The 25,984-nt window shown below is 48.2% G+C and overlaps 1 protein-coding gene across 2 annotated transcripts in view; it reads right to left on the bottom strand.

Moving 5' to 3' along the window:
* The window catches only part of BCORL1 (BCL6 corepressor like 1), an 86,282-nt gene that overhangs the window by 36,481 nt on the left and 23,817 nt on the right, over positions 1 to 25,984 (bottom strand). The window contains exon 5 of one of the 2 annotated variants that reach the window (XM_075572802.1): positions 7,442 to 7,522. The exons of the other annotated variant lie outside the window; for it this stretch is intronic. Coding sequence (XP_075428917.1) covers positions 7,442 to 7,522 — 81 coding nt within the window. The remainder of the gene's footprint in view (positions 1 to 7,441; positions 7,523 to 25,984) is intronic. 2 annotated transcript variants of the gene reach the window in all.

Here is a 25,984-nt window from a genome sequence, read left to right as displayed (position 1 = left end):
TGCGCTCTGTGTGCTGTGCGCTCTGTGTGCTGTGCGTTCTGTGTGTTCTGTGCGTTCTGAGTGCTGTGCGTTCTGAGTGCTGTGCGTTCTGAGTGCTGTGCGTTCTGAGTGCTGTGCGTTCTGTGCGTTCTGAGTGCTGTGCGTTCTGAGTGCTGTGCCTTCTGAGCGTTCTGAGTGCTGTGCGTTCTGTGCGTTCTGTGTGCTGTGCGTTCTGTGTGCTGTGCGTTCTGAGTGCTGTGCGTTCTGAGTGCTGTGCGTTCTGAGTGCTGTGCGTTCTGAGTGCTGTGCGTTCTAAGTGCTGTGCGTTCTGAGTGCTGTGCGTTCTGTTTGTTCTGTGCGTTCTGTTTGTGCTGTGCGTTCTGTTTGTGCTGTGCGTTCTGTTTGTGCTGTGCGTTCTGAGTGCTGTGCGTTCTGAGTGCTGTGCGTTCTGTTTGTTCTGTGCGTTCTGTTTGTGCTGTGCGTTCTGTTTGTTCTGTGCGTTCTGTTTGTTCTGTTTGTTCTGTGCGTTCTGTGCGTTCTGTGCGTTCTGAGTGCTGTGCGTTCTGAGTGCTGTGCGTTCTGTGCGTTCTGAGTGCTGTGCGTTCTGTGTGCTGTGCGTTCTGTTTGTTCTGTGCGTTCTGAGTGCTGTGCGTTCTGTTTGTTCTGTGCGTTCTGAGTGCTGTGCGTTCTGAGTGCTGTGCATTCTGTTTGTTCTGTGCATTCTGAGTGCTGTGCGTTCTGTGTGTTCTGAGTGCTGTGCGTTCTGAGTGCTGTGCGTTCTGAGTGCTGTGAGTTCTGAGTGCTGTGCGTTCTGTGCGTTCTGAGTGCTGTTTGTTCTGTGCGTTCTGAGTGCTGTGAGTGCTGAGTGCTGTGCGTTCTGAGTGCTGTGCGTTCTGTGCGTTCTGAGTGCTGTGCGTTCTGTGCGTTCTGAGTGCTGTGCGTTCTGAGTGCTGTGCGTTCTGAGTGCTGTGCGTTCTGTGCGTTCTGAGTGCTGTTTGTTCTGTGCGTTCTGAGTGCTGTGCGTTCTGAGTGCTGTGCGTTCTGAGAGCTGTGCGTTCTGTTTATTCTGTGCGTTGTGAGTGCTGTGCATTCTGAGTGCTGTGCGTTCTGAGTGCTGTGCGTTCTGTGTGTTCTGTGCGTTCTGAGTGCTGTGCGTTCTGAGTGCTGTTTGTTCTGTGCGTTCTGAGTGCTGTGCGTTCTGAGTGCTGTGCGTTCTGAGTGCTGTGCGTTCTGAGTGCTGTGCGTTCTGAGTGCTGTGCGTTCTGAGTGCTGTGCGTTCTGTTTGTTCTGTGCGTTCTGAGTACTGTGCGTTCTGTTTGTTCTGTGCGTTCTGAGTGCTGTGCGTTCTGAGTGCTGTGCGTTCTGTGCGTTCTGAGTGCTGTGCGTTCTGAGTGCTGTGGGTTCTGAGTGCTGTGCGTTCTGAGTGCTGTGCGTTCTGAGTGCTGTGCGTTCTGAGTGCTGTGCGTTCTGTTTGTTCTGTGCGTTCTGAGTGCTGTGCGTTCTGAGTGCTGTGCGTTCTGAGTGCTGTGCGTTCTGTTTGTTCTGTGCGTTCTGTTTGTTCTGTGCGTTCTGAGTGCTGTGCGTTCTGAGTGCTGTGCGTTCTGAGTGCTGTGCGTTCTGTGTGCTGTGCGTTCTGTGTGCTCTGTGTGCTGTGCGTTCTGTGTGCTGTGCGTTCTGTGTGCTCTGTGTGCTGTGCGTTCTGAGTGCTGTGCGTTCTGAGTGCTGTGCGTTCTGAGTGCTGTGCGTTCTGTTTGTTCTGTGCGTTCTGAGTGCTGTGCGTTCTGAGTGCTGTGCGTTCTGAGTGCTGTGCGTTCTGAGTGCTGTGCGTTCTGTTTGTTCTGTGCGTTCTCTTTGTTCTGTGCGTTCTGTTTGTTCTGTGCGTTCTGAGTGCTGTGCGTTCTGTGCGTTCTGAGTGCTGTGCGTTCTGAGTGCTGTGCGTTCTGAGTGCTGTGCGTTCTGTGTGCTGTGCGCTCTGTGTGCTGTGCGCTCTGTGTGCTGTGCGCTCTGTGTGCTGTGCGCTGTGCGCTCTGTGTGCTGTGCGTTCTGAGTGCTGTGCGTTCTGAGTGCTGTGCGTTCTGAGTGCTGTGCGTTCTGTGTGCTGTGCGTTCTGAGTGCTGTGCGTTTTGAGTGCTGTGCGTTCTGAGTGCTGTGCGTTCTGTGCGTTCTGAGTGCTGTGCGTTCTGAGTGCTGTGCGTTCTGTGTGTTCTGTCGTTCTGTGCGTTCTGAGTGCTGTGCGTTCTGAGTGCTGTGCGTTCTGGGTGCTGTGCGTTCTGAGTGCTGTGCGTTCTGTGTGTTCTGTGCGTTCTGTCGTTCTGTGCGTTCTGAGTGCTGTGCGTTCTGAGTGCTGTGCGTTCTGAGTGCTGTGCGTTCTGAGTGCTGTGCGTTCTGAGTGCTGTGCGTTCTGGGTGCTGTGCGTTCTGAGTGCTGTGCGTTCTGTGTGTTCTGTGCGTTCTGAGCGTTCTGAGTGCTGTGCGTTCTGTTTGTTCTGTTTGTTCTGTGCGTTCTGAATGCTGTGCGTTCTGTTTGTTCTGTGCGTTCTGAGTGCTGTGCGTTCTGAGTGCTGTGCGTTCTGAGTGCTGCGCGTTCTGAGTGCTGTGCGTTCTGAGTGCTGTGCGTTCTGAGTGCTGTGCGTTCTGAGTGCTGTGCGTTCTGTTTGTTCTGTGCGTTCTGTTTGTTCTGTGCGTTCTGTTTGTTCTGTGCGTTCTGAGTGCTGTGCGTTCTGTGCGTTCTGAGTGCTGTGCGTTCTGAGTGCTGTGCGTTCTGAGTGCTGTGCGTTCTGTGTGCTGTGCGCTCTGTGTGCTGTGCGCTCTGTGTGCTGTGCGCTGTGTGCTGTGCGCTCTGTGTGCTGTGCGTTCTGAGTGCTGTGCGTTCTGTTTGTTCTGTGCGTTCTGAGTGCTGTGCGTTCTGTTTGTTCTGTGCGTTCTGAGTGCTGTGCGTTCTGAGTGCTGTGCGTTCTGAGTGCTGTGCGTTCTGAGTGCTGTGCGTTCTGAGTGCTGTGCGTTCTGAGTGCTGTGCGTTCTGAGTGCTGTGCGTTCTGAGTGCTGTGCGTTCTGTTTGTTCTGTGCGTTCTGTTTGTTCTGTGCGTTCTGAGTGCTGTGCGTTCTGAGTGCTGTGCGTTCTGAGTGCTGTGCGTTCTGTGTGCTGTGCGCTCTGTGTGCTGTGCGCTCTGTGTGCTATGCGCTGTGTGCTGTGCGTTCTGAGTGCTGTGCGTTCTGAGTGCTGTGCGTTCTGAGTGCTGTGCGTTCTGAGTGCTGTGCGTTCTGTGTGCTGTGCGTTCTGAGTGCTGTGCGTTCTGAGTGCTGTGCGTTCTGTGCGTTCTGAGTGCTGTGCGTTCTGAGTGCTGTGCGTTCTGAGTGCTGTGCGTTCTGTTTGTTCTGTACGTTCTGTTTGTTCTGTGCGTTCTGAGTGCTGTGCGTTCTGAGTGCTGTGCGTTCTGTGTGCTGTGCGCTCTGTGTGCTGTGCGCTCTGTGTGCTATGCGCTGTGTGCTGTGCGTTCTGAGTGCTGTGCGTTCTGAGTGCTGTGCGTTCTGAGTGCTGTGCGTTCTGAGTGCTGTGCGTTCTGTGTGCTGTGCGTTCTGAGTGCTGTGCGTTCTGAGTGCTGTGCGTTCTGTGCGTTCTGAGTGCTGTGCGTTCTGAGTGCTGTGCGTTCTGTGTGTTCTGTGCGTTCTGTCGTTCTGTGCGTTCTGAGTGCTGTGCGTTCTGAGTGCTGTGCGTTCTGGGTGCTGTGCGTTCTGAGTGCTGTGCGTTCTGTGTGTTCTGTGCGTTCTGAGCGTTCTGAGCGCTGTGCGTTCTGTTTGTTCTGTGCGTTCTGTTTGTTCTGTGCGTTCTGAGTGCTGTGCGTTCTGAGTGCTGTGCGTTCTGAGTGCTGTGCGTTCTGAGTGCTGTGCGTTCTGTGTGCTGTGCGTTCTGTGTGCTGTGCGTTCTGAGTGCTGTGCGTTCTGAGTGCTGTGCGTTCTGTGTGCTGTGCGTTCTGTGTGCTGTGCGTTCTGTGTGCTGTGCGTTCTGAGTGCTGTGCGTTCTGAGTGCTGTGCGTTCTGAGTGCTGTGCGTTCTGAGTGCTGTGCGTTCTGAGTGCTGTGCGTTCTGAGTGCTGTGCGTTCTGAGTGCTGTGCGTTCTGAGTGCTGTGCGTTCTGAGTGCTGTGCGTTCTGAGTGCTGTGCGTTCTGAGTGCTGTGCGTTCTGAGTGCTGTGCGTTCTGTGTGTTCTGTGCGTTCTGAGTGCTGTGCGTTCTGAGTGCTGTGCGTTCTGAGTGCTGTGCGTTCTGTGTGTTCTGTGCGTTCTGAGTGCTGTGCGTTCTGAGTGCTGTGCGTTCTGTGCTTTCTGTGTGCTGTGCGTTCTGTGAGTTCTGAGTGCTGTGCGTTCTGAGTGTTGTGCGTTCTGAGTATTGTGCGTTCTGAGTATTGTGCGTTCTGAGTACTGTGCGTTCTGAGTGTTGTGCGTTCTGAGTGCTGTGCGTTCTGAGTGTTGTGCGTTCTGAGTGCTGTGCGTTCTGAGTGTTGTGCGTTCTGAGTGCTGTGCGTTCTGAGTGTTGTGCGTTCTGTGCGTTAAACAAACACTTCCCCATTCAGAAGCTCTAACACAGGGGAGGCCAACTCCAGTCTTCAAGGGCCACCAACTGGTCAGGTTTGAAGGATATCCCTGCTTCAGCACAGGTGAGTCAGTCATTTGCTGAACCACCTGTGCTGAAGCAGGGATATCCTTAAAACCTGACATGTTAGTGGCCCTTGAGGACCGGCGTGGGCCTCCCCTGCTCTAACATACGCAATTTGTAATAAAAAAAGAAAACAGCCATGTATTTGCTATTAACATGATTATATTTGTTTAAGGCAGCCGATTGGGTGGCTAAATTCATTACAACAGGTTGTTTTCTGTCCAGCTACGTGGGATTGGACCTCTCAAGTGCTAGACAGGGAAATGACGGCAATCTGCCATACGCCAGAGACAGGTCAACCCTAGCCCCTTGCAAATGAAGCCAACTGGCTCCTGGAGATGTGTGAGACAGCGGGACTCCGGTCCGTGGATTCTCAGATAGTTCTTATGGAAATGGTTTCAGGAAGTGTGAGGTGCGAGCCATGTACATGTGCTCTGCATATCTCATTAGCACATCTCAGGTACCCGGGGGTGCTCCTTTTCAGCAGAGGGCTGTCTCCCTATGTTATCTGGAGGGAGGTTTGAGAGGGATATATATATAGAATAGGTGGGCCGCACACTACCCTCGCGCACATCACTCTCTCGCGCACACGCCATATTTCCGGGATTCGGAACCCGCCGGCGGCTTTTCGGTGATCGGCAGATTCGTGCTTCTTTTTTTTCTCCTGGCGGATCCGCGGAATTCCGCCGCTGAAAGGAAACTGCCAATCCGCGGCGGGATCCAGAGGACATTACGCCCGTCTCTACGTCCTACCTCATTCAGCCTCGGACGCCGCCACAGAAAGTGGCTCTCCATTTCTTATGAGGATAAACTAATATGTGTTGGGTGATACCGTAACCGCTTGAGTGCTGTAGCCCCTCCAGCAAGTCGCCATCATGTGATTGCTCTTAAATGATCACATGATCGATTGTACCCGGTAAAACAAAAGGGAACGACGTAGCGACTATGGCCCTCAAGACATACCAACAAAGTCCTAAGGCCTGCTGAGACCAAGTGCATAGGGGGATAAAGCGCATACATGCGAGAAACGCGTCGGATGCTCTCTCTGCTTGTTCCCTTCATTTTTATTATGTTGCTAATAGCCTAATACAGCAGTGCGCAAAGTGGGGGGGCGCGAGATTCGCTGTGGGGGGGCTTAGGCGCCCCGTGCGCTTCCCGAAGGCATTTAAATTAATGCTGGGGGAGCTGCAAAGCCTCTGTAAACTTCTTCTTACCTTGATTCAGGCGGCTCCTATTGTGACGCCAGGACGTCTGAGTCAAGGTAAGCAGGGGGGGCGCAAGGAGAGGGGGACAGCCGGCAGGGGGGCGCAGGGAAAAAAGATTGCGCTCCCCTGGCCTAATAAATAGTTTTTGTTTTTTAATTCAGAGATCGAGCCTCCATCTTTGCATTTAAGCAGTGCACCGCTTATTCCTTCCCCCACGGGACTCCACTTCCTGTGTAGGGGGGAAAACTGCTTCATTGCTTTAGGATTTGTTTTAACACAACTGTTGCAAATGATGGGGAACATGCCAAAATGGAGTCCTATTCTGTGCCGGAGGGACTGGTCACCACGGTAGCCAAAGACCCGCTAACAATCAAGAGCCCCTAGAAAACAAGCAAAACCCAGTGACAAAGCGTTGTCATGTGAACTCCCACAACCGTCCTGACCCAAGTTGTACGTACGTCTGTGAATGAATGGGTGACGATTAAGAGATCCTAAAAATGTGACATAACTGGTAGGTCATATGAAAAGAAAAAAAAAATCATAACCCCAACACGTTTCTCATTTCATTGTGGGTTAAAATGCAACTTTTTTCCCACAATGATTAAAGGGGCTAAGACTCATTGTCCTGACATCTCCAGCCTAGAAGGGGCCAAACACAACCCTTTCTCCCAGCCATAGATCCTACCTATCCTCCAAGGACCTCTTTGTGTGGAGATGCTCTCTATTACTATACGCTACAAGCAATGATCAATTTAGCCCCTTACAATGGAAAAGTGCCCGGGCGCTACCTCAATGTAGAGTGTTGGGGAAAATATATAAATAGGTGTTTTGTGACCTTATTGGGGTTTGTTTTCCCTTTAGCTTCGTGATGTCCTCCTGTGACTCTGACCCCAACAGGATCTATCCAGGATCCTTGATGATAATTGGAATACAGAAAATACAGACCGTTGTCCTGTTCCTAGACGGTGGCTGAGATGATCCAAAATGCTTACACAGTTGAGCAACGCGTTTCGCCCTTTCTTGGGCTTCCTCAGGCTCCGTAGATCTACGGAGCCTGAGGAAGACCAAGAAAGGGCAAAACGCGTTGCTGTGTCATTTTTATGTTTTAGTTTTTTAATAAAGATACCCTGATGCAATAGAACTTGCGCAGGGCAGTGTAAGTGACATTTATACATTATTTGACACATCACTCCCCCTTTCATCTTAGTCCAGATAATCAGTTTGGGCATTAATACACCCAGATTGATTACCTGGTAGAGAATATTAACATCCTCCACTATCCCTTAACCTGTGCTCCCCTTTCTTTTCTGTATTCCAATTTAGCCCCTTGCCAGGTAAGTACAAGGCTCCCCCCATGACCCTAGTGATGCCCTCCTGGGACTTGAAGAGTAGTGGTGGCAAAGTGAATGAAAGCGGGCCATGTGATCACTGTTACTGTAATAACGCCATCCGTGAAACACACATCTGTAGCATTTTATGGTCCTGTTTAACCATCACCAAAATGTACAGTAATACAAAGTGATGTTCCCCATCCAGCTGTACCTCCCCCCTTCCCCCCTCTGTCTCTCTTGTTGGGCTCTGAGTTAAGGGGCGGGCGTCCTCCTTACCTGACTGGCTGCGGGTTCTGCTTTTTAACACCACAGGGATGAAGTCTCTGAAACTATTCTTGGATTTCTTCTCCGGTATGGCTAGCAGGGAGAAATCAAGAGAGTCACAAAGTTGTCTTATACTTGATCTGAATCCCTTTCTAAACAATGCATTACTGGTCCCTCTAGTAGGAAAGGGGACAAGTCCCATCATAAAATGCTAATTAACTGCAACCAAGTTGTTACTATACAATCTTCAATTATGTGTATTTGGCCTAATCTTGTTACGTCCGGGTAGTTATTCTCTACTCTTGTGTTTATACGTCAGCAAGACGTTTCTTGGTTATATCATGGTGCAGGTGGTGAGACATTTGCGGACCATCACCCCCTTGACCAACACGACCACTACTGGCGGTTAATCTCGCTCTGTGAGTCAACAGATTGCTGAAGATATCATCGGCATAATGTCGCAGAATACTGCTTTATTGTTATCTTATTATTTTTTTAGGATTTACCAAGAACTTTCTCTCTGAACTGTTACTTGCTCCCTGTAAGTACTCTTGTTCAGCACCAGGGGATACGGTTCTGATTGTAACCAATCCAGAATCCACTGTTTGACAAGTTCACCCAATACACAGTAATGTCAAACCATATACTGCAAAAATTCCGAGGCTAACGGCCAAACCGCGGCAGAATCCCAATCCGGCAAAAAATGTCGCCCGTCTCCACTTGCCATCTAATTCAACAGCCTCGGACGCCTTCACAGAAAGTGCCTCAACAATTCTTGTGAGGGTAAACTAATTTGTTGGGTGATACCTTAACTGCTTGAGCGCCTGAGGAGCAACAGCATCAGAGTGCTATGGCCCCTCAAGCTTTTAATCAGCATTAAGTTTAAGAAAACTGGTGATCAGCGCGAAACGCGTTGGTATTATTTACATTTGCTCCGATTGTGCCAAATATAAATATATTTTTAGATACATTTCCACTGGGGATTACAGTTTTAATTTAAAAAGTTGGGGGGGGAAAACAGCAAATAAACAAGACAAGCTACTGAAGTAGAAAAACAGAGGTCTGTGCTAACTGGTGGGCTACGAATTGAGGAGAAATGGCCTTTATTCTATAAAGCCCCATTGACTTCATAGAATAAAGGGCCAACATTAATAAAGGGACGAAGCTACAAGGTTACACTATACCCGTGTTTTTCAACCGACATTCCTAAAAACACTTGGGTTCCCTGGGCCTCCCTAAAGGGTTTCCTGCAATTCTCTGGTCATTTGAAAATTGTACCAAATAAAGAAGAATTTACAAGGCATCTGATCTCAGACGCGCTATTAGAGAGGGTTGGGGTTCCTTACAATGCATCTGATCTCAGACGCGCTATTAGAGAGGGTTGGGGTTCCTTACAATGCATCTGATCTCAGACGCGCTATTAGAGAGGGTTGGGGTTCCTTACAATGCATCTGATCTCAGACGCGCTATTAGAGAGGCTTGGGGTTCCTTACAATGCATCTGATCTCAGACGCGCTATTAGAGAGGGCTGGGGTTCCTTACAATGCATCTGATCTCCGACGCGCTATTAGAGAGGGTTGGGGTTCCTTACAATGCATCTGATCTCAGACGCGCTATTAGAGAGGGCTGGGGTTCCTTACAATGCATCTGATCTCCGACGCGCTATTAGAGAGGGCTGGGGTTCCTTACAATGCATCTGATCTCAGACGTGCTATTAGAGAGGGTTGGGGTTCCTTACAATGCATCTAATCTCCGACGCGCTATTAGAGAGGGTTGGGGTTCCTTACAATGCATCTGATCTCAGACGCGCTATTAGAGAGGGTTGGGGTTCCTTACATTAGAGAGGGTTGGGGTTCTTTACAATGCATCTGATCTCAGTCGCGCTATTAGAGAGGGTTGGGGTTCCTTACAATGCATCTGATCTCCGTCGCGCTATTAGAGAGGGTTGGGGTTCCTTACAATGCATCTGATCTCCGTCGCGCTATTAGAGAGGTTTGGGGTTCCTTACAGTGCATCTGATTTAAGAAGGTGTATGAGGCATATTGAAGGAGAGACGTGCTGGTGTTATTTCTAAAAAAATGTCACCTCCTGCCCACATAATGGTCATCTTGGCTAAGGTGAGTCAATCTCTGTATGAATCATTACATCAAAACCTATAAAATGTCATTGTTAAGTTAACTCCCTCTGCATTTCCACACCCGCTCATCAAGTCCGGTGACTGTGTATAAAGTCCCTTCCTCCTCTCATACGGCTCAATCCTCCTACGGCTAAGGCCCCGCTGCACGCGCCTGCACGGCCGCCTTGCTTGCCGGCGGCTCGTGCAATTCACTGCACCACGATCTGCGGTGAAATTTTTCCGGCGCGGGGGGGGGGGGGAAAGGTTGTGGCCAAAACGGGTGGGGGGGCGCGGCCATCACACAGACACACAGCGCAGCAAAGCAGACAGCCCCTCAGCCCCCCGCACAGCCCCTCAGCCCCCCGCACAGGCACTCAGCCCCTCGCACAGGCACTCAGCCCCTCGCACAGGCACTCAGCCCCTCAGCCCCACGCACAGGCACTCAGCCCCTCGCACAGGCACTCAGCCCCTCGCACAGGCACTTAGTCCCTTGCACAGGCGCACAGGCACTCAGCCCCTCGCACAGGCACTCAGCCCCTCGCACAGGCACTTAGTCCCTTGCACAGGCGCACAGGCACTCAGCCCCTCGCACAGGTACTCAGCCCCTCGCACAGGCACTTAGTCCCTTGCACAGGCGCACAGGCACTCAGCCCCACGCACAGGCACTCAGCCCCACGCACAGGCACTCAGCCCCTCGCACAGGCACTTAGTCCCTTGCACAGGCGCACAGGCACTCAGCCCCACGCACAGGCACTCAGCCCCTCGCACAGGCACTTAGTCCCTTGCACAGGCGCACAGGCACTCAGCCCCTCGCACAGGCACTCAGCCCTTCGCACAGGCACTCACACACAAATAGACACTGGGAAATCGGAGCAGAGGGGGGAAATCGGAACGGGGGGGATCGGAGCAGAGGGGGGAAATCGGAACGGGGGGGATCGGAGCAGGGGGGGGCGAGGGGCGGGAAATCGGATTGGCTGCTGGGATCCAATCCGTGATTGGTTCACTTGCATGCAGGTGACGCGGCACTCGCCGAAACCACAAGCTCCTTGTAGCTCCGGCTGGCTGACGCGCCACAGCACGCAGTCAGCCACGCCGGAAGGAGCCAGTGGGGACATCCAGAGTAGAGGAAAGGAGCTGGTGGCCCGCGGCTGTGCGCGCCGCCGGCCGCAGCGGGACCAAAGCTTTAGGCTACGTCCATAGAGGGGGGGAGCAGTGCTGAACAGCGCTGACGCTGAGGCTCGTGCACATGCAGGCGAGCCAGCGGGCGCGATCGGGAGGCGGGGCAGTGACGTCGCTGGGCCAATCGCCCGCGACGCACTGACGTCAACGTCACGGCGCCGACACGTTGACGCTGCTTTGCGCTGATTGAATGTTTTCAGCCGACAGCGCGCTGAAAAACAGCTTGGCTGTCGGCTGAAAAATCCAACTCCTCAGCACGCCTGCGGACGCTCGCGTGAGCCCCCTCTCAAGGCATCCTCACTGAGGATGCTGGGGCTCAGCGCGGAGCGTCCGCACAGCTCAGCGCGGCCTGTCCGTCTATGGACGTGGCCTGACACAGTGTATCTCGCACACAGAGCATATAATAATATAGGGACCTAGGTAAACTTCGGGTCCCAGTGCCAGTTATCCTTGTGACTCTTTAGCTCTTTGTGATTGTTTGTAAGCTCAACTCCACTCCGCAAGACCCCCCAACAGGCCAGGTATTAAGGATATCCCAGCTTCAGCAAAGGAGGCTCAATCAGTCCCTGCTTCAGAATAAGTGGCTCAACTGAGTCAGCTGTGCTGAAGCTGGGATATCCTGTAAACCTGACCTGTTGGGGGGGGGCTTGAGGTCTGGAGTTGGGCCCCCATCTTACGGGTTAATGACTCATTATGCCTGGAACATTCTATACATAATGATACATTCCTTTAGTGATTGCCTATTCTTTAACTTTCCCAAACATTTGTGACCATGAAATCTTCCTGCGCTTTTCCAGCTCACAAAAATACCTTTTTTTTTCTTCTTCCAGCGGGGACTTAAATATGTCCGCCATTGTGAATCTGAGAGGAAAATGCCTTACAACTCATAGGTAAATGAGTACTGTATGCTGGAATGATACAATAATGTGAATTTACTGGAAGAAAGTGTTATCCGGGACACTTTATTATTCGGGAGCTACTCGCCCCTTCCAATGAAATCACCACACGTAGGTTTTGCAGCGCGTCAAAGCACAATTATCTGTGCATTATATCCTACATGGTTTTTAAATAAATCAGTTCTGTAGTATTAGATAATACTTACTACTTTTTAAAAAAATTATTATTCAACTCTGAATGCCATTTTAATAAGTTTTAATATACTGATACCATTTGATTTCTATAGCAGGTTTTATCCCACTTCCCCAGCAGTGCAAGATCTTTGTAACACTTTCCTGTTTGTGATCATTTGTTGCCAATGTTCCCGGCAGTTTGAGCTGCAAACTGTAACAATAGATAATGTTACCTTAGTAACATAAGAATACATTGTAGCTGCTGAGTTACACTGACTGAAGGATGAATTGAAACTGAAAGGCGGCCATTTAGTGAACCCGGGGAAGCAGGGTCTTTGCTGCTTGAACGCAGGAGAACGAATAAATCGATTGCATAGGCAATTTGATTTTCAATTAAGGTAATCAAAAGCGGCGTATATTAAAACTATATATTTTGTTATGTTTAAGTGCCGCTTGGATGGCCCCTTTAACACCTCGTCCATAGAGGAGCGCTCGCGCTGCGCGACGAGTTACAGTAGGGCAATGAGAACGCCAACGCTGCGCACGCGCATGCACGTCGGCAGGAGCTATGCATGGAGAGACAAAAAATGTGTCTTGGCAGCGCGACGACAGGGTCACGGGAGCGGTTCAGCTAATGAGGGCTAACCAGCTCTGTGACATCACTGCCACGCGCCACGCCCCCGACACGTCTCCCCGTCGCGTCTGCCTGCAGGACAGAAAAGCTCTCCTGCTACAATCTAGTTTGACGACGCGCGAACGCTCGCACCCAGGCCAGCATACACCATGAACGCGGCCTAAAGCTGCAGACAAAGCACTATCCTACGTGTGGCTTTTAATAAATCAGTTCTGTACTATGAGAAAATACTTGTAGCATTTTTTTAAACCACTCTGAATGAAATTTTTAATGTATTAAAATGTAACAAGCATTTTTGTTTCTATAGCAACCTTTTACAAAGTCACATCCCCTTTCTCTTCTGAAACAGGCTCTGGCACACCCCTTGTTGAGCCCTGCCCTCTCTCTAGCAGTGCACCAATTGTATCAAGTGACTGCCTGGTCACATGATCTTCCCCACAGAACTTTGCATCTTTGGTCCTCTCCTGCTGCACTGACAGCCTTTTAGTGAACCCCCGAGCCGAATCGTCGCCGATCGATCACAGAACGGATCAATCGGCAACTTAGCTAATTACTTATCATTGTGTGGATTGTGTTGATGCACATATTAATGGGGAAAAAATGAAATAAAATAAACGGCAGCTTGGACGTCTGCTTTAACACACTGCTCCCAATTGCTTGGTGCTTAGAGAGGTGTGAGCGTCGGTTCAAATAGTGGAGTAGATGTCCAGAAGAGACCTGTGAGGTTTGGAAAGCTGTGCACGTCAAAGAAGAATTCCCGTGTCCCCAATCTACAGCAGTGAGCTGGGCCAGAAGGAGAAGCCTTTTGCAGTCTACAGTAGGAAGTGTGATTGGAGACACAGGAAGCCATGATAACTGCCGGCCACTGCTAGTTATGTAATATCCTCCCGTCACCAAACACCTAATACACACAGAATTCCTTTCTACCAAGGCTGCAATCAGCTGCGTGGCCAAGGGTGGGAGGTATGTGCGTGTGGGAGAAGGGAAGGGTGCATATGGAACCGTGTCTGATCGTTTGATCTTCCTGCACCGACTGCTCACTGTGCAGCCACGTCGCTGTGCAGCCATTTCGCTATGCAACCACGTCGCTGTGCAGCCATTTCGCTATGCAGCCACGTCGCTGTGCAGCCATTTCGCTATGCAACCACGTCGCTGTGCAGCCATTTCGCTATGCAGCCACGTCGCTGTGCAGCCATTTCGCTATGCAACCACGTCGCTGTGCAGCCATTTCGCTATGCAACCACGTCGCTGTGCAGCCATTTCGCTATGCAACCACGTCGCTGTGCAGCCATTTCGCTATGCAACCACGTCGCTGTGCAGCCATTTCGCTATGCAGCCACGTCGCTGTGCAACCACGTCACTTGCAGACAATGTTAACCTTTTTTTTTTAGCACAACTTAAACAATAAGGCCTCGGACATGGTCAAAAAGGGGAAACATCAGCGCGGCTTTAAACGGCGCTTCCGCAGGCGTGCGGAAATGCAGGAGACAGGCAAGTTTAAATTTTGCCGCTCGTGCAAGCGCAGGGCCGGTCACGTGACTGCCAGAAGCCAATGGCAGTCCGTGACGTCGGCGCGTGACGTGGCGCGCTAGCCCCGCCTCCCGATCCGCCTCCCGCCCGGCTCCCACCCTGCACACAAGCGCGCTCGCTGACGCCCATGCAGGGACAAGAAAAATCTCCTGCGTGAGCATGAGCGTCAGCGCTGCCCAGCGCCGCTCCCTGCACCATGTCCAGGCCTAAGGCAGGGTTCCCAAATCCAGTCCTCAGGTAACCAACAGGTCAGGTTTTCAGGATATCCCAGCTGCAGCACAGGGGGCTCAAGCAGTCCCTGCTTCCGCACAGTCTTCAACTGAGCCACTGATTGAGCCACCTGTGCTGAAGCAGGGATATCCTGAAAACCTGACCTGTTGGGGGTACGTGAGGACTGGATTAGGGATCCCCTGCAATAGGGGGTTCTGTTTCATGCTCATGAATAGGTCATATTAGTGTTGGGATTCCTTACAATATATCTGATCTCAGGCGCGCTATTAGAGAGGGTTGGGGTTCCTTACAATATATCTGATCTCAGACGCGCTATTAGAGAGGGTTGGGGTTCCTTACAATGTATCTGATCTCAGGCGCGCTATTAGAGAGGGTTGGGGTTCCTTACAATATATCTGATCTCAGACGCGCTATTAGAGAGGGTTGGGGTTCCTTACAATATATCTGATCTCAGGCGCGCTATTAGAGAGGGTTGGGGTTCCTTACCATGCATCTGATCTCTGATCACGGTGGTGTTATTAGAGAGGATTTCACAATATAATGATAAGTTTCCTAAACCAAAAAAAGGTTACTGCCCTAGGGGTTACTGAACCCCCTGTTGGGAATCACTGTCTTAGAGATAACCTGGTAACACTCCGTACATATTATGCTACCGTAACTTATAAAGATGCATTTCCACTTAGGACCGCAGTGAATTAATGACCAACATGTTAAATAGATTAATAAGATAAATAGATAAATAACAGATAAATGGATTACAATTCAAACTTTTAACCCGACCGGTGGCACTCTTACCCCCCCGGGTGCCCTATGGACGTAGCTACCACGTCACTCCAGCGACCCTATTACATGTTAGCTACGACCTAGGCCTCTGATCTGATCCCCTTTCTCTGTTACAGGGGCTAGCAGCGCAGAACGTGATCTGTCACCAAGTGCACCCCGAGCCTTTCCGTCACCAGTGCCGGAGCGTTCACGTGACGGCTTGTGATCGGACGTGCCGGATCTTCACCTAGAACATGAACGCTTATAGCATAATGTCCCTGAAGTTATAGAGACCCCCCAACGGGCCAACACGTCCAGGGCACGGTCATTAAAACCGTCACGGAGATCCCCAAACATGGCCTTTGTTTCCAGTTGTCAATCTTAGCCATAAAGTCATCAGGTATCGATCACCTCCATAGCACCTGTTCTCCAGCGTGGGGAAGACGTCCTCACAGCATACAGAACACGGCCCATGTTAGGGAAGCGCTGCACTCCGTGATCAGGGAACATTAGGGCAGGTACAAAGGCAATAAACAGCCGGTAACCGCAGCGGCAGAGAACCGCCATATATCAATTTATTTTTACTATGATAAGCAGCCACCTTCTCGTTTTACCCGAGCACACAGATTACTGCGCCTTTCATGTTCTTATATTGGGCAAAAGAACTTGTTCTCCAAAACACTTCAATAATTCACAAACGCACAAACGCACAAACACACATATATACATGGTGCATGAACTCCAGGCCCCTACTCTTCTCAGTGTTAATCAATGATCTTCCCACAGCTTGTAAGGAAGCCTCAATACACATGTATGCAGATGACACAATCCTATATGCACACAGCCATTGCCTCTCTGACCTTCAACACATACTTCAGTCTTCAAACTGTTTTTAAACACTGAAAAGACTGTAACAATGGTATTTGGGACAAGACTAAATTTTTAAAGCTTCCAGCGACTGATCTCCAGATTAGAACCAATGCTAACACCACCCTAACCCCTGTCACTAGTTTTAAATACCTGGGCATATGGTTTGACTCCCACTTAACATTCGGGATGCACATTGATACCCTGACAACCAAGACCTATGCCAAACTAGGGGTACTTTACAGGAACAAATCCTCCCTAAGTCTCCTGGTCAGAAAACGTATCGCACAGCAGATGCTAATGCTAATTATTGACTATGGAGACGTAGTATATGGCTCGGCACCTCAAACCCAGCTTAGCAAACTTGACACCCTCTACAATTCAATTTGTCGTTTTGTTCTCCAATGCAACTACAACACACATCACTGCGAAATGCTCAAAGAACTAGATTGGTCATCACTCGAGTCTAGGCGCAAAGTTCACCTTTCCTGTCTCACCCTCAAATACTTTCTGTGCAAGCTACCCAGCTACCTGAACAAGCTCCTCACCCCTACCACATACAGCACTTATCTGAGATCTGACTCCAAAAGACTGTTCATGGTCCCAAGGCTCAACAAAGTATCCGGACGTTCCTCCTTCTCCTTCCGTGCACCCCAAAACTGGAACAACCTACCGGAGACTCTCACATCCACCACCAGTTTAAGTTCTTTCAAATCTAAGGCTGTCTCACATTTTAATCTGGTCTGTAACTGTTTCATACGCCCATAATATATATTATCTCTAACTGTGCATGCAATGTCTTGTATATAATGTATACCCTGTTCATTTATGTAACTGTATTTGTAACCATGTACTATTTGTCTTAACTCTGTGCCCAGGACATACTTGAAAATGAGAGGTAACTCTCAATGTATTACTTCCTGGTAAAATATTTTATAAATAAATAAACTTGTGAAAAATGCCATTTAGTACTTGAATTAATGAGTCAAATGGTAAGGAGGTCCCTAATGACAAAGCATATGAAATGTTGTTTTGTGGTGTATATATATATTGATTAAGCTTATTCAAGGTTCAGGTTGTGCACAAATGTGATTTATGTTTTATATCTTGTACTTTAATAAATGTGGATCATTAGGGACCTCTGTTTACCATTTGGTCGATTAATTCAAGTACTAAACAGCGTTTGTCATGAGTTCATGCACCAGAGTTTCCCTTCTTTCTCAACTTGTTTTCACACTTTTCACAAGGTTAATTCAATATTATTTCCTTTTATTTTGATATTTCACGTTAATGCCCAGGCATTTCACTTTCACAATGTATAGATATATATATATATATAGAGAGAGAGAGAAATAGAGAGCAGGCACACCGGGAGTTCAGAAAAATTAAGCTTGAGAGCAGAAAACAATCTCTTCCTCCATTCTATTCCTGTATCTCTATACCAGCAGCAAACTTCTATAGGGAGGAGCGCGGTATTATGTACAGTTTCTCACTAATATTAGGCAATCCTTTTCCTTGCTGCATACTCCCTAAGGGCATTTTAATATAGTATCTCTGAAACGTCATAGGGGTAGGTTTATTGGCTCATCTGCTTTACATAGCAGTTACTGAGCCCCTACCAATTTTCCAATGAGTGCAGGTATATTACACCCCAGTGTCAGTCTACACATCACCCTCTATTGAATGGTAGGCGAATGTGTAAGGCTGACAGAGAAATATGTGTAAGTTTTATAATATTCACACCAGGGAATTTGTGCACCCAGTTTGCCTCTACAGTAAGGTAACTCATGTTACTCATTTTGGCCAGATTTTAATTGCACTACTCACATAAGCATATGCTTTATTTAACCCCTTCAGGGCTTTCTCAAATTTTCACCAGTCCATAGGACAATAATTACATATATTTAGGGTAGATACCTGCATACGGTCATGCCTTGTCGTGGCATGCAGGCTTATAACGCTTTGGCCAAAGGGTTTAACAAAATAACCCATATTCATGAGATCACTATTTTATTGTAGACTAATTGGTAGGAACGCAGGAATCGTATATACATACAAACACACACACACACACACACACACACACACACACACGCGCGCTCCAATACAGAGAGAAGGAATTCAAAGACTAATTCAACACAATTTGAAATATACATTGTGATATTATTTTCTCCCTAACTTAGATTAGAAATGAGAAATAAGCACGCAGTCACGCTCCTTTTCCTACAAAGCGAGAGACCCCATTTAACTGCTTCTTTGCCAGGGGAAAATACAGTACATTGTATGGTTACAAGCCGGGATCTAGAGAGCTATATCCTACAAATAAAGGCATCGGATCATTGCAGAACTGCTCAAAGCAACACCCACACAATACGAGTGGGGTTTCGGAATAGTGGGACTGCCCCTGTAAATCCGTGCCTGCCTTCTAACACCCCTGTATTATAAACTCTGCCTTCTAACACCCCTGTATTCTAACCCCGGCCTTCTAACACCCCTGTATTATAACCTCTGCCTTCTAACACCCCTGTATTCTAACCCCGGCCTTCTAACACCCCTGTATTATAACCTCTGCCTTCTAACACCCCTGTATTATAACCTCTGCCTTCTAACACCCCTGTATTATAACCTCGGCCTTCTAACACCCCTGTATTATAACCTCGGCCTTCTAACACCCCTGTATTCTAACCTCTGCCTTCTAACACCCCTGTATTATAACCTCAGCCTTCTAACACCCCTGTATTATAACCTCGGCCTTCTAACACCCCTGTATTATAACCTCTGCCTTCTAACACCCCTGTATTATAACCTCGGCCTTCTAACACCCTTGTATTATAACCTCTGCCTTCTAACACCCCTGTATTCTAACCTCGGCCTTCTAACACCCCTGTATTATAACCTATGCCTTCTAACACCCCTGTATTCTAACCTCTGCCTTCTAACACCCTTGTATTATAACCTCTGCCTTCTAACACCCCTGTATTCTAACCCCGGCCTTCTAACACCCCTGTATTCTAACCTCGGCCTTCTAACACCCCTGTATTCTAACCTCTGCTTTCTAACACCCCTGTATTATAACCTCTGCCTTCTAACACCCCTGTATTCTAACCTCTGCCTTCTAACACCCCTGTATTCTAACCTCTGCCTTCTAACACCCCTGTATTCTAACCTCTGCCTTCTAACACCCCTGTATTATAACCTCTGCCTTCTAACACCCCTGTATTCTAACCTCGGCCTTCTAACACCCCTGTATTATAACCTCAGCCTTCTAACACCCCTGTATTATAACCTCGGCCTTCTAACACCCTTGTATTATAACCTCTGCCTTCTAACACCCCTGTATTCTAACCTCTGCCTTCTAACACCCCTGTATTATAACCTCTGCCTTCTAACACCCCTTTATTCTAACCTCGGCCTTCTAACACCCCTGTATTATAACCTCTGCCTTCTAACACCCCTGTATTCTAACCTCTGCCTTCTAACACCCCTGTATTCTAACCTCTGCCTTCTAACACCCCTGTATTCTAACCTCTGCCTTCTAACACCCCTGTATTCTAACCTCGGCCTTCTAACACCCCAGTATTATAACCTCGGCCTTCTAACACCCCTGTATTATAACCTCTGCCTTCTAACACCCCTGTATTATAACCTCGGCCTTCTAACACCCCTGTATTATAACCTCGGCCTTCTAACACCCCTGTATTATAACCTCTGCCTTCTAACACCCCTGTATTATAACCTCTGCCTTCTAACACCCCTGTATTATAACCTCTGCCTTCTAACACCCCTGTATTATAACCTCGGCCTTCTAACACCCCTGTATTATAACCTCGGCCTTCTAACACCCCTGTATTATAACCTCGGCCTTCTAACACCCCTGTATTATAACCCCGGCCTTCTAACACCCCTGTATTCTAACCTCGGCCTTCTAACACCCCTGTATTCTAACCTCTGCTTTCTAACACCCCTGTATTATAACCTCTGCCTTCTAACACCCCTGTATTATAACCTCTGCCTTCTAACACCCCTGTATTCTAACCTCTGCCTTCTAACACCCCTGTATTCTAACCTCTGCCTTCTAACACCCCTGTATTATAACCTCTGCCTTCTAACACCCCTGTATTATAACCTCTGCCTTCTAACACCCCTGTATTCTAACCTCGGCCTTCTAACACCCCTGTATTATAACCTCAGCCTTCTAACACCCCTGTATTATAACCTCGGCCTTCTAACACCCTTGTATTATAACCTCTGCCTTCTAACACCCCTGTATTCTAACCTCTGCCTTCTAACACCCCTGTATTATAACCTCTGCCTTCTAACACCCCTTTATTCTAACCTCGGCCTTCTAACACCCCTGTATTATAACCTCTGCCTTCTAACACCCCTGTATTCTAACCTCTGCCTTCTAACACCCCTGTATTCTAACCTCTGCCTTCTAACACCCCTGTATTCTAACCTCTGCCTTCTAACACCCCTGTATTCTAACCTCGGCCTTCTAACACCCCTGTATTATAACCTCGGCCTTCTAACACCCCTGTATTATAACCTCTGCCTTCTAACACCCCTGTATTATAACCTCGGCCTTCTAACACCCCTGTATTATAACCTCGGCCTTCTAACACCCCTGTATTATAACCTCTGCCTTCTAACACCCCTGTATTATAACCTCGGCCTTCTAACACCCCTGTATTATAACCTCTGCCTTCTAACACCCCTGTATTATAACCTCTGCCTTCTAACACCCCTGTATTATAACCTCGGCCTTCTAACACCCCTGTATTATAACCTCGGCCTTCTAACACCCCTGTATTATAACCTCTACCTTCTAACACTCCTGTATTATAACCTCTGCCTTCTAACACCCCTGTATTCTAACCTCGGCCTTCTAACACCCCTGTATTATAACCTCGGCCTTCTAACACCCCTGTATTATAACCTCGGCCTTCTAACATCCCTGTATTATAACCTCGGCCTTCTAACACCCCTGTATACTAACCTCTACCTTCTAACACCCCTGTATTATAACCTCGGCCTTCTAACACCCCTGTATTCTAACCCCGGCCTTCTAACACCCCTGTATTATAACCTCTGCCTTCTAACACCCCTGTATTATAACCTAGGCCTTCTAACACCCCTGTATTATAACCTAGGCCTTCTAACACCCCTGTATTCTAACCTCTGCCTTCTAACACCCCTGTATTATAACCTCTGCCTTCTAACACCCCTGTATTATAACCTCTGCCTTCTAACACCCCTGTATTATAACCTCTGCCTTCTAACACCCCTGTATTATAACCTCGGCCTTCTAACACCCCTGTATTATAACCTCTGCCTTCTAACACCCCTGTATTCTAACCTCTGCCTTCTAACACCCCTGTATTATAACCTCTGCCTTCTAACACCCCTGTATTATAACCTCTGCCTTCTAACACCCCTGTATTATAACCTCTGCCTTCTAACACCCCTGTATTATAACCTCTGCCTTCTAACACCCCTGTATTCTAATCTCGGCCTTCTAACACCCCAGTATTCTAACCTCGGCCTTCAAACACCCCTGTATTCTAACCTCGGCCTTCTAACACCCCTGTATTATAACCTCGGCCTTCTAACACCCCTGTATTATAACCTCGGCCTTCTAACACCCCTGTATTATAACCTCTGCCTTCTAACATCCCTGTATTATAACCTCGGCCTTCTAACACCCCTGTATTATAACCTCTGCCTTCTAACATCCCTGTATTATAACCTCTGCCTTCTAACACCTATGTATTATAACCTCGGCCTTCTAACATCCCTGTATTATAACCTCGGCCTTCTAACATCCCTGTATTATAACCTCGGCCTTCTAACACCCCTGTATTCTAACCTCTACCTTCTAACACCCCTGTATTATAACCTCTACCTTCTAACACCCCTGTATTATAACCTCGGCCTTCTAACACCCCTGTATTCTAACCTCTGCCTTCTAACACCCCTGTATTATAACCTCTACCTTCTAACACCCCTGTATTATAACCTCGGCCTTCTAACACCCCTGTATTCTAACACCCCTGTATTCTAACCTCTGCCTTCTAACACCCCTGTATTCTAACCTCGGCCTTCTAACACCCCTGTTTTATAACCTCGGCCTTCTAACACCCCTGTATTCTAACCTCTGCCTTCTAACACCCCTGTATTATAACCTCTGCCTTCTAACACCCCTGTATTATAACCTCTGCCTTCTAACACCCCTATATTCTAACCTTAGCCTTCTAACACCCCTGTATTATAACTTCGGCCTTCTAACACCCCTGTATTATAACCTCGGCCTTCTAACACCCCTGTATTCTAACCTCTGCCTTCTAACACCCCTGTATTCTAACCTCTGCCTTCTAACACCCCTGTATTATAACCTCGGCCTTCTAACACCCCTGTATTCTAACCTCTGCCTTCTAACACCCCTGTATTATAACCTCTGCCTTCTAACACCCCTGTATTCTAACCTCGGCCTTCTAACACCCCTGTATTATAACCTCAGCCTTCTAACACCCCTGTATTATAACCTCTACCTTCTAACACCCCTGTATTATAACCTCTACCTTCTAACACCCCTGTATTATAACCTCGGCCTTCTAACACCCCTGTATTATAACCTCGGCCTTCTAACACCCCTGTATTATAACCTCGGCCTTCTAACACCCCTGTATTATAACCTCTGCCTTCTAACACCCCTGTATTCTAACCTCGGCCTTCTAACACCCCTGTATTCTAACCTCTGCCTTCTAACACCCCTGTATTATAACCTCTGCCTTCTAACACCCCTGTATTCTAACCTCTGCCTTCTAACACCCCTGTATTATAACCTCTGCCTTCTAACACCCCTGTATTCTAATCTCGGCCTTCTAACACCCCTGTATTATAACCTCTACCTTCTAACACCCCTGTATTATAACCTCGGCCTTCTAACACCCCTGTATTATAACCTCGGCCTTCTAACACCCCTGTATTATAACCTCGGCCTTCTAACACCCCTGTATTATAACCTCGGCCTTCTAACACCCCTGTATTATAACCTCTGCCTTCTAACACCCCTGTATTCTAACCTCGGCCTTCTAACACCCCTGTATTCTAACCTCGGCCTTCTAACACCCCTGTATTCTAACCTCGGCCTTCTAACACCCCTGTATTATAACCTCTGCCTTCTAACACCCCTGAACTATAACCTCTACCTTCTAACACCCCTGTATTCTAACCCCGGCCTTCTAACACCCCTGTATTCTAACCTAGGCCTTCTAACACCCCTGTATTCTAACCTAGGCCTTCTAACACCCCTGTATTATAACCTCGGCCTTCTAACACCCCTGTATTATAACCTCGGCCTTCTAACACCCCTGTATTATAACCCCGGCCTTCTAACACCCCTGTATTATAACCTCGGCCTTCTAACACCCCTGTATTATAACCTCGGCCTTCTAACACCCCTGTATTATAACCTCTGCCTTCTAACACCCCTGTATTATAACCTCTGCCTTCTAACACCCCTGTATTATAACCTCTGCCTTCTAACACCCCTGTATTCTAACCTCTGCCTTCTAACACCCCTGTATTCTAACCTCTGCCTTCTAACACCCCTGTATTATAACCTCGGCCTTCTAACACCCCTGTATGCTAACATCTGCCTTCTAACACCCCTGTATTCTAACCTCGGCCTTTTAACACCCCTGTATTCTAACCTCTGCCTTCTAACACCCCTGTATTCTAACCTCGGCCTTCTAACACCCTTGTATTATAACCTCTGCCTTCTAACACCCCTGTATTCTAACCCCGGCCTTCTAACACCCCTGTATTCTAACCTCGGCCTTCTAACACCCCTGTATTCTAACCTCTGCTTTCTAACACCCCTGTATTATAACCTCTGCCTTCTAACACCCCTGTATTCTAACCTCTGCCTTCTAACACCCCTGTATTCTAACCTCTGCCTTCTAACACCCCTGTATTCTAACCTCTGCCTTCTAACACCCCTGTATTATAACCTCTGCCTTCTAACACCCCTGTATTCTAACCTCGGCCTTCTAACACCCCTGTATTATAACCTCAGCCTTCTAACACCCCTGTATTATAACCTCGGCCTTCTAACACCCTTGTATTATAACCTCTGCCTTCTAACACCCCTGTATTCTAACCTCTGCCTTCTAACACCCCTGTATTATAACCTCTGCCTTCTAACACCCCTTTATTCTAACCTCGGCCTTCTAACACCCCTGTATTATAACCTCTGCCTTCTAACACCCCTGTATTCTAACCTCTGCCTTCTAACACCCCTGTATTCTAACCTCTGCCTTCTAACACCCCTGTATTCTAACCTCTGCCTTCTAACACCCCTGTATTCTAACCTCGGCCTTCTAACACCCCAGTATTATAACCTCGGCCTTCTAACACCCCTGTATTATAACCTCTGCCTTCTAACACCCCTGTATTATAACCTCGGCCTTCTAACACCCCTGTATTATAACCTCGGCCTTCTAACACCCCTGTATTATAACCTCTGCCTTCTAACACCCCTGTATTATAACCTCTGCCTTCTAACACCCCTGTATTATAACCTCTGCCTTCTAACACCCCTGTATTATAACCTCGGCCTTCTAACACCCCTGTATTATAACCTCGGCCTTCTAACACCCCTGTATTATAACCTCGGCCTTCTAACACCCCTGTATTATAACCCCGGCCTTCTAACACCCCTGTATTCTAACCTCGGCCTTCTAACACCCCTGTATTCTAACCTCTGCTTTCTAACACCCCTGTATTATAACCTCTGCCTTCTAACACCCCTGTATTATAACCTCTGCCTTCTAACACCCCTGTATTCTAACCTCTGCCTTCTAACACCCCTGTATTCTAACCTCTGCCTTCTAACACCCCTGTATTATAACCTCTGCCTTCTAACACCCCTGTATTATAACCTCTGCCTTCTAACACCCCTGTATTCTAACCTCGGCCTTCTAACACCCCTGTATTATAACCTCAGCCTTCTAACACCCCTGTATTATAACCTCGGCCTTCTAACACCCTTGTATTATAACCTCTGCCTTCTAACACCCCTGTATTCTAACCTCTGCCTTCTAACACCCCTGTATTATAACCCCTGCCTTCTAACACCCCTTTATTCTAACCTCGGCCTTCTAACACCCCTGTATTATAACCTCTGCCTTCTAACACCCCTGTATTCTAACCTCTGCCTTCTAACACCCCTGTATTCTAACCTCTGCCTTCTAACACCCCTGTATTCTAACCTCTGCCTTCTAACACCCCTGTATTCTAACCTCGGCCTTCTAACACCCCTGTATTATAACCTCGGCCTTCTAACACCCCTGTATTATAACCTCTGCCTTCTAACACCCCTGTATTATAACCTCGGCCTTCTAACACCCCTGTATTATAACCTCGGCCTTCTAACACCCCTGTATTATAACCTCTGCCTTCTAACACCCCTGTATTATAACCTCGGCCTTCTAACACCCCTGTATTATAACCTCTGCCTTCTAACACCCCTGTATTATAACCTCTGCCTTCTAACACCCCTGTATTATAACCTCGGCCTTCTAACACCCCTGTATTATAACCTCGGCCTTCTAACACCCCTGTATTATAACCTCTACCTTCTAACACTCCTGTATTATAACCTCTGCCTTCTAACACCCCTGTATTCTAACCTCGGCCTTCTAACACCCCTGTATTATAACCTCGGCCTTCTAACACCCCTGTATTATAACCTCGGCCTTCTAACATCCCTGTATTATAACCTCGGCCTTCTAACACCCCTGTATACTAACCTCTACCTTCTAACACCCCTGTATTATAACCTCGGCCTTCTAACACCCCTGTATTCTAACCCCGGCCTTCTAACACCCCTGTATTATAACCTCTGCCTTCTAACACCCCTGTATTATAACCTAGGCCTTCTAACACCCCTGTATTATAACCTAGGCCTTCTAACACCCCTGTATTCTAACCTCTGCCTTCTAACACCCCTGTATTATAACCTCTGCCTTCTAACACCCCTGTATTATAACCTCTGCCTTCTAACACCCCTGTATTATAACCTCTGCCTTCTAACACCCCTGTATTATAACCTCGGCCTTCTAACACCCCTGTATTATAACCTCTGCCTTCTAACACCCCTGTAT

Source organism: Ascaphus truei, chromosome 16 (assembly GCF_040206685.1).
Source record: "Ascaphus truei isolate aAscTru1 chromosome 16, aAscTru1.hap1, whole genome shotgun sequence".
Lineage (NCBI taxonomy): Eukaryota > Metazoa > Chordata > Amphibia > Anura > Ascaphidae > Ascaphus > Ascaphus truei.
Note: the sequence above shows the minus strand (reverse complement) of the source record. Positions and strands in the feature narration are given on the sequence as shown.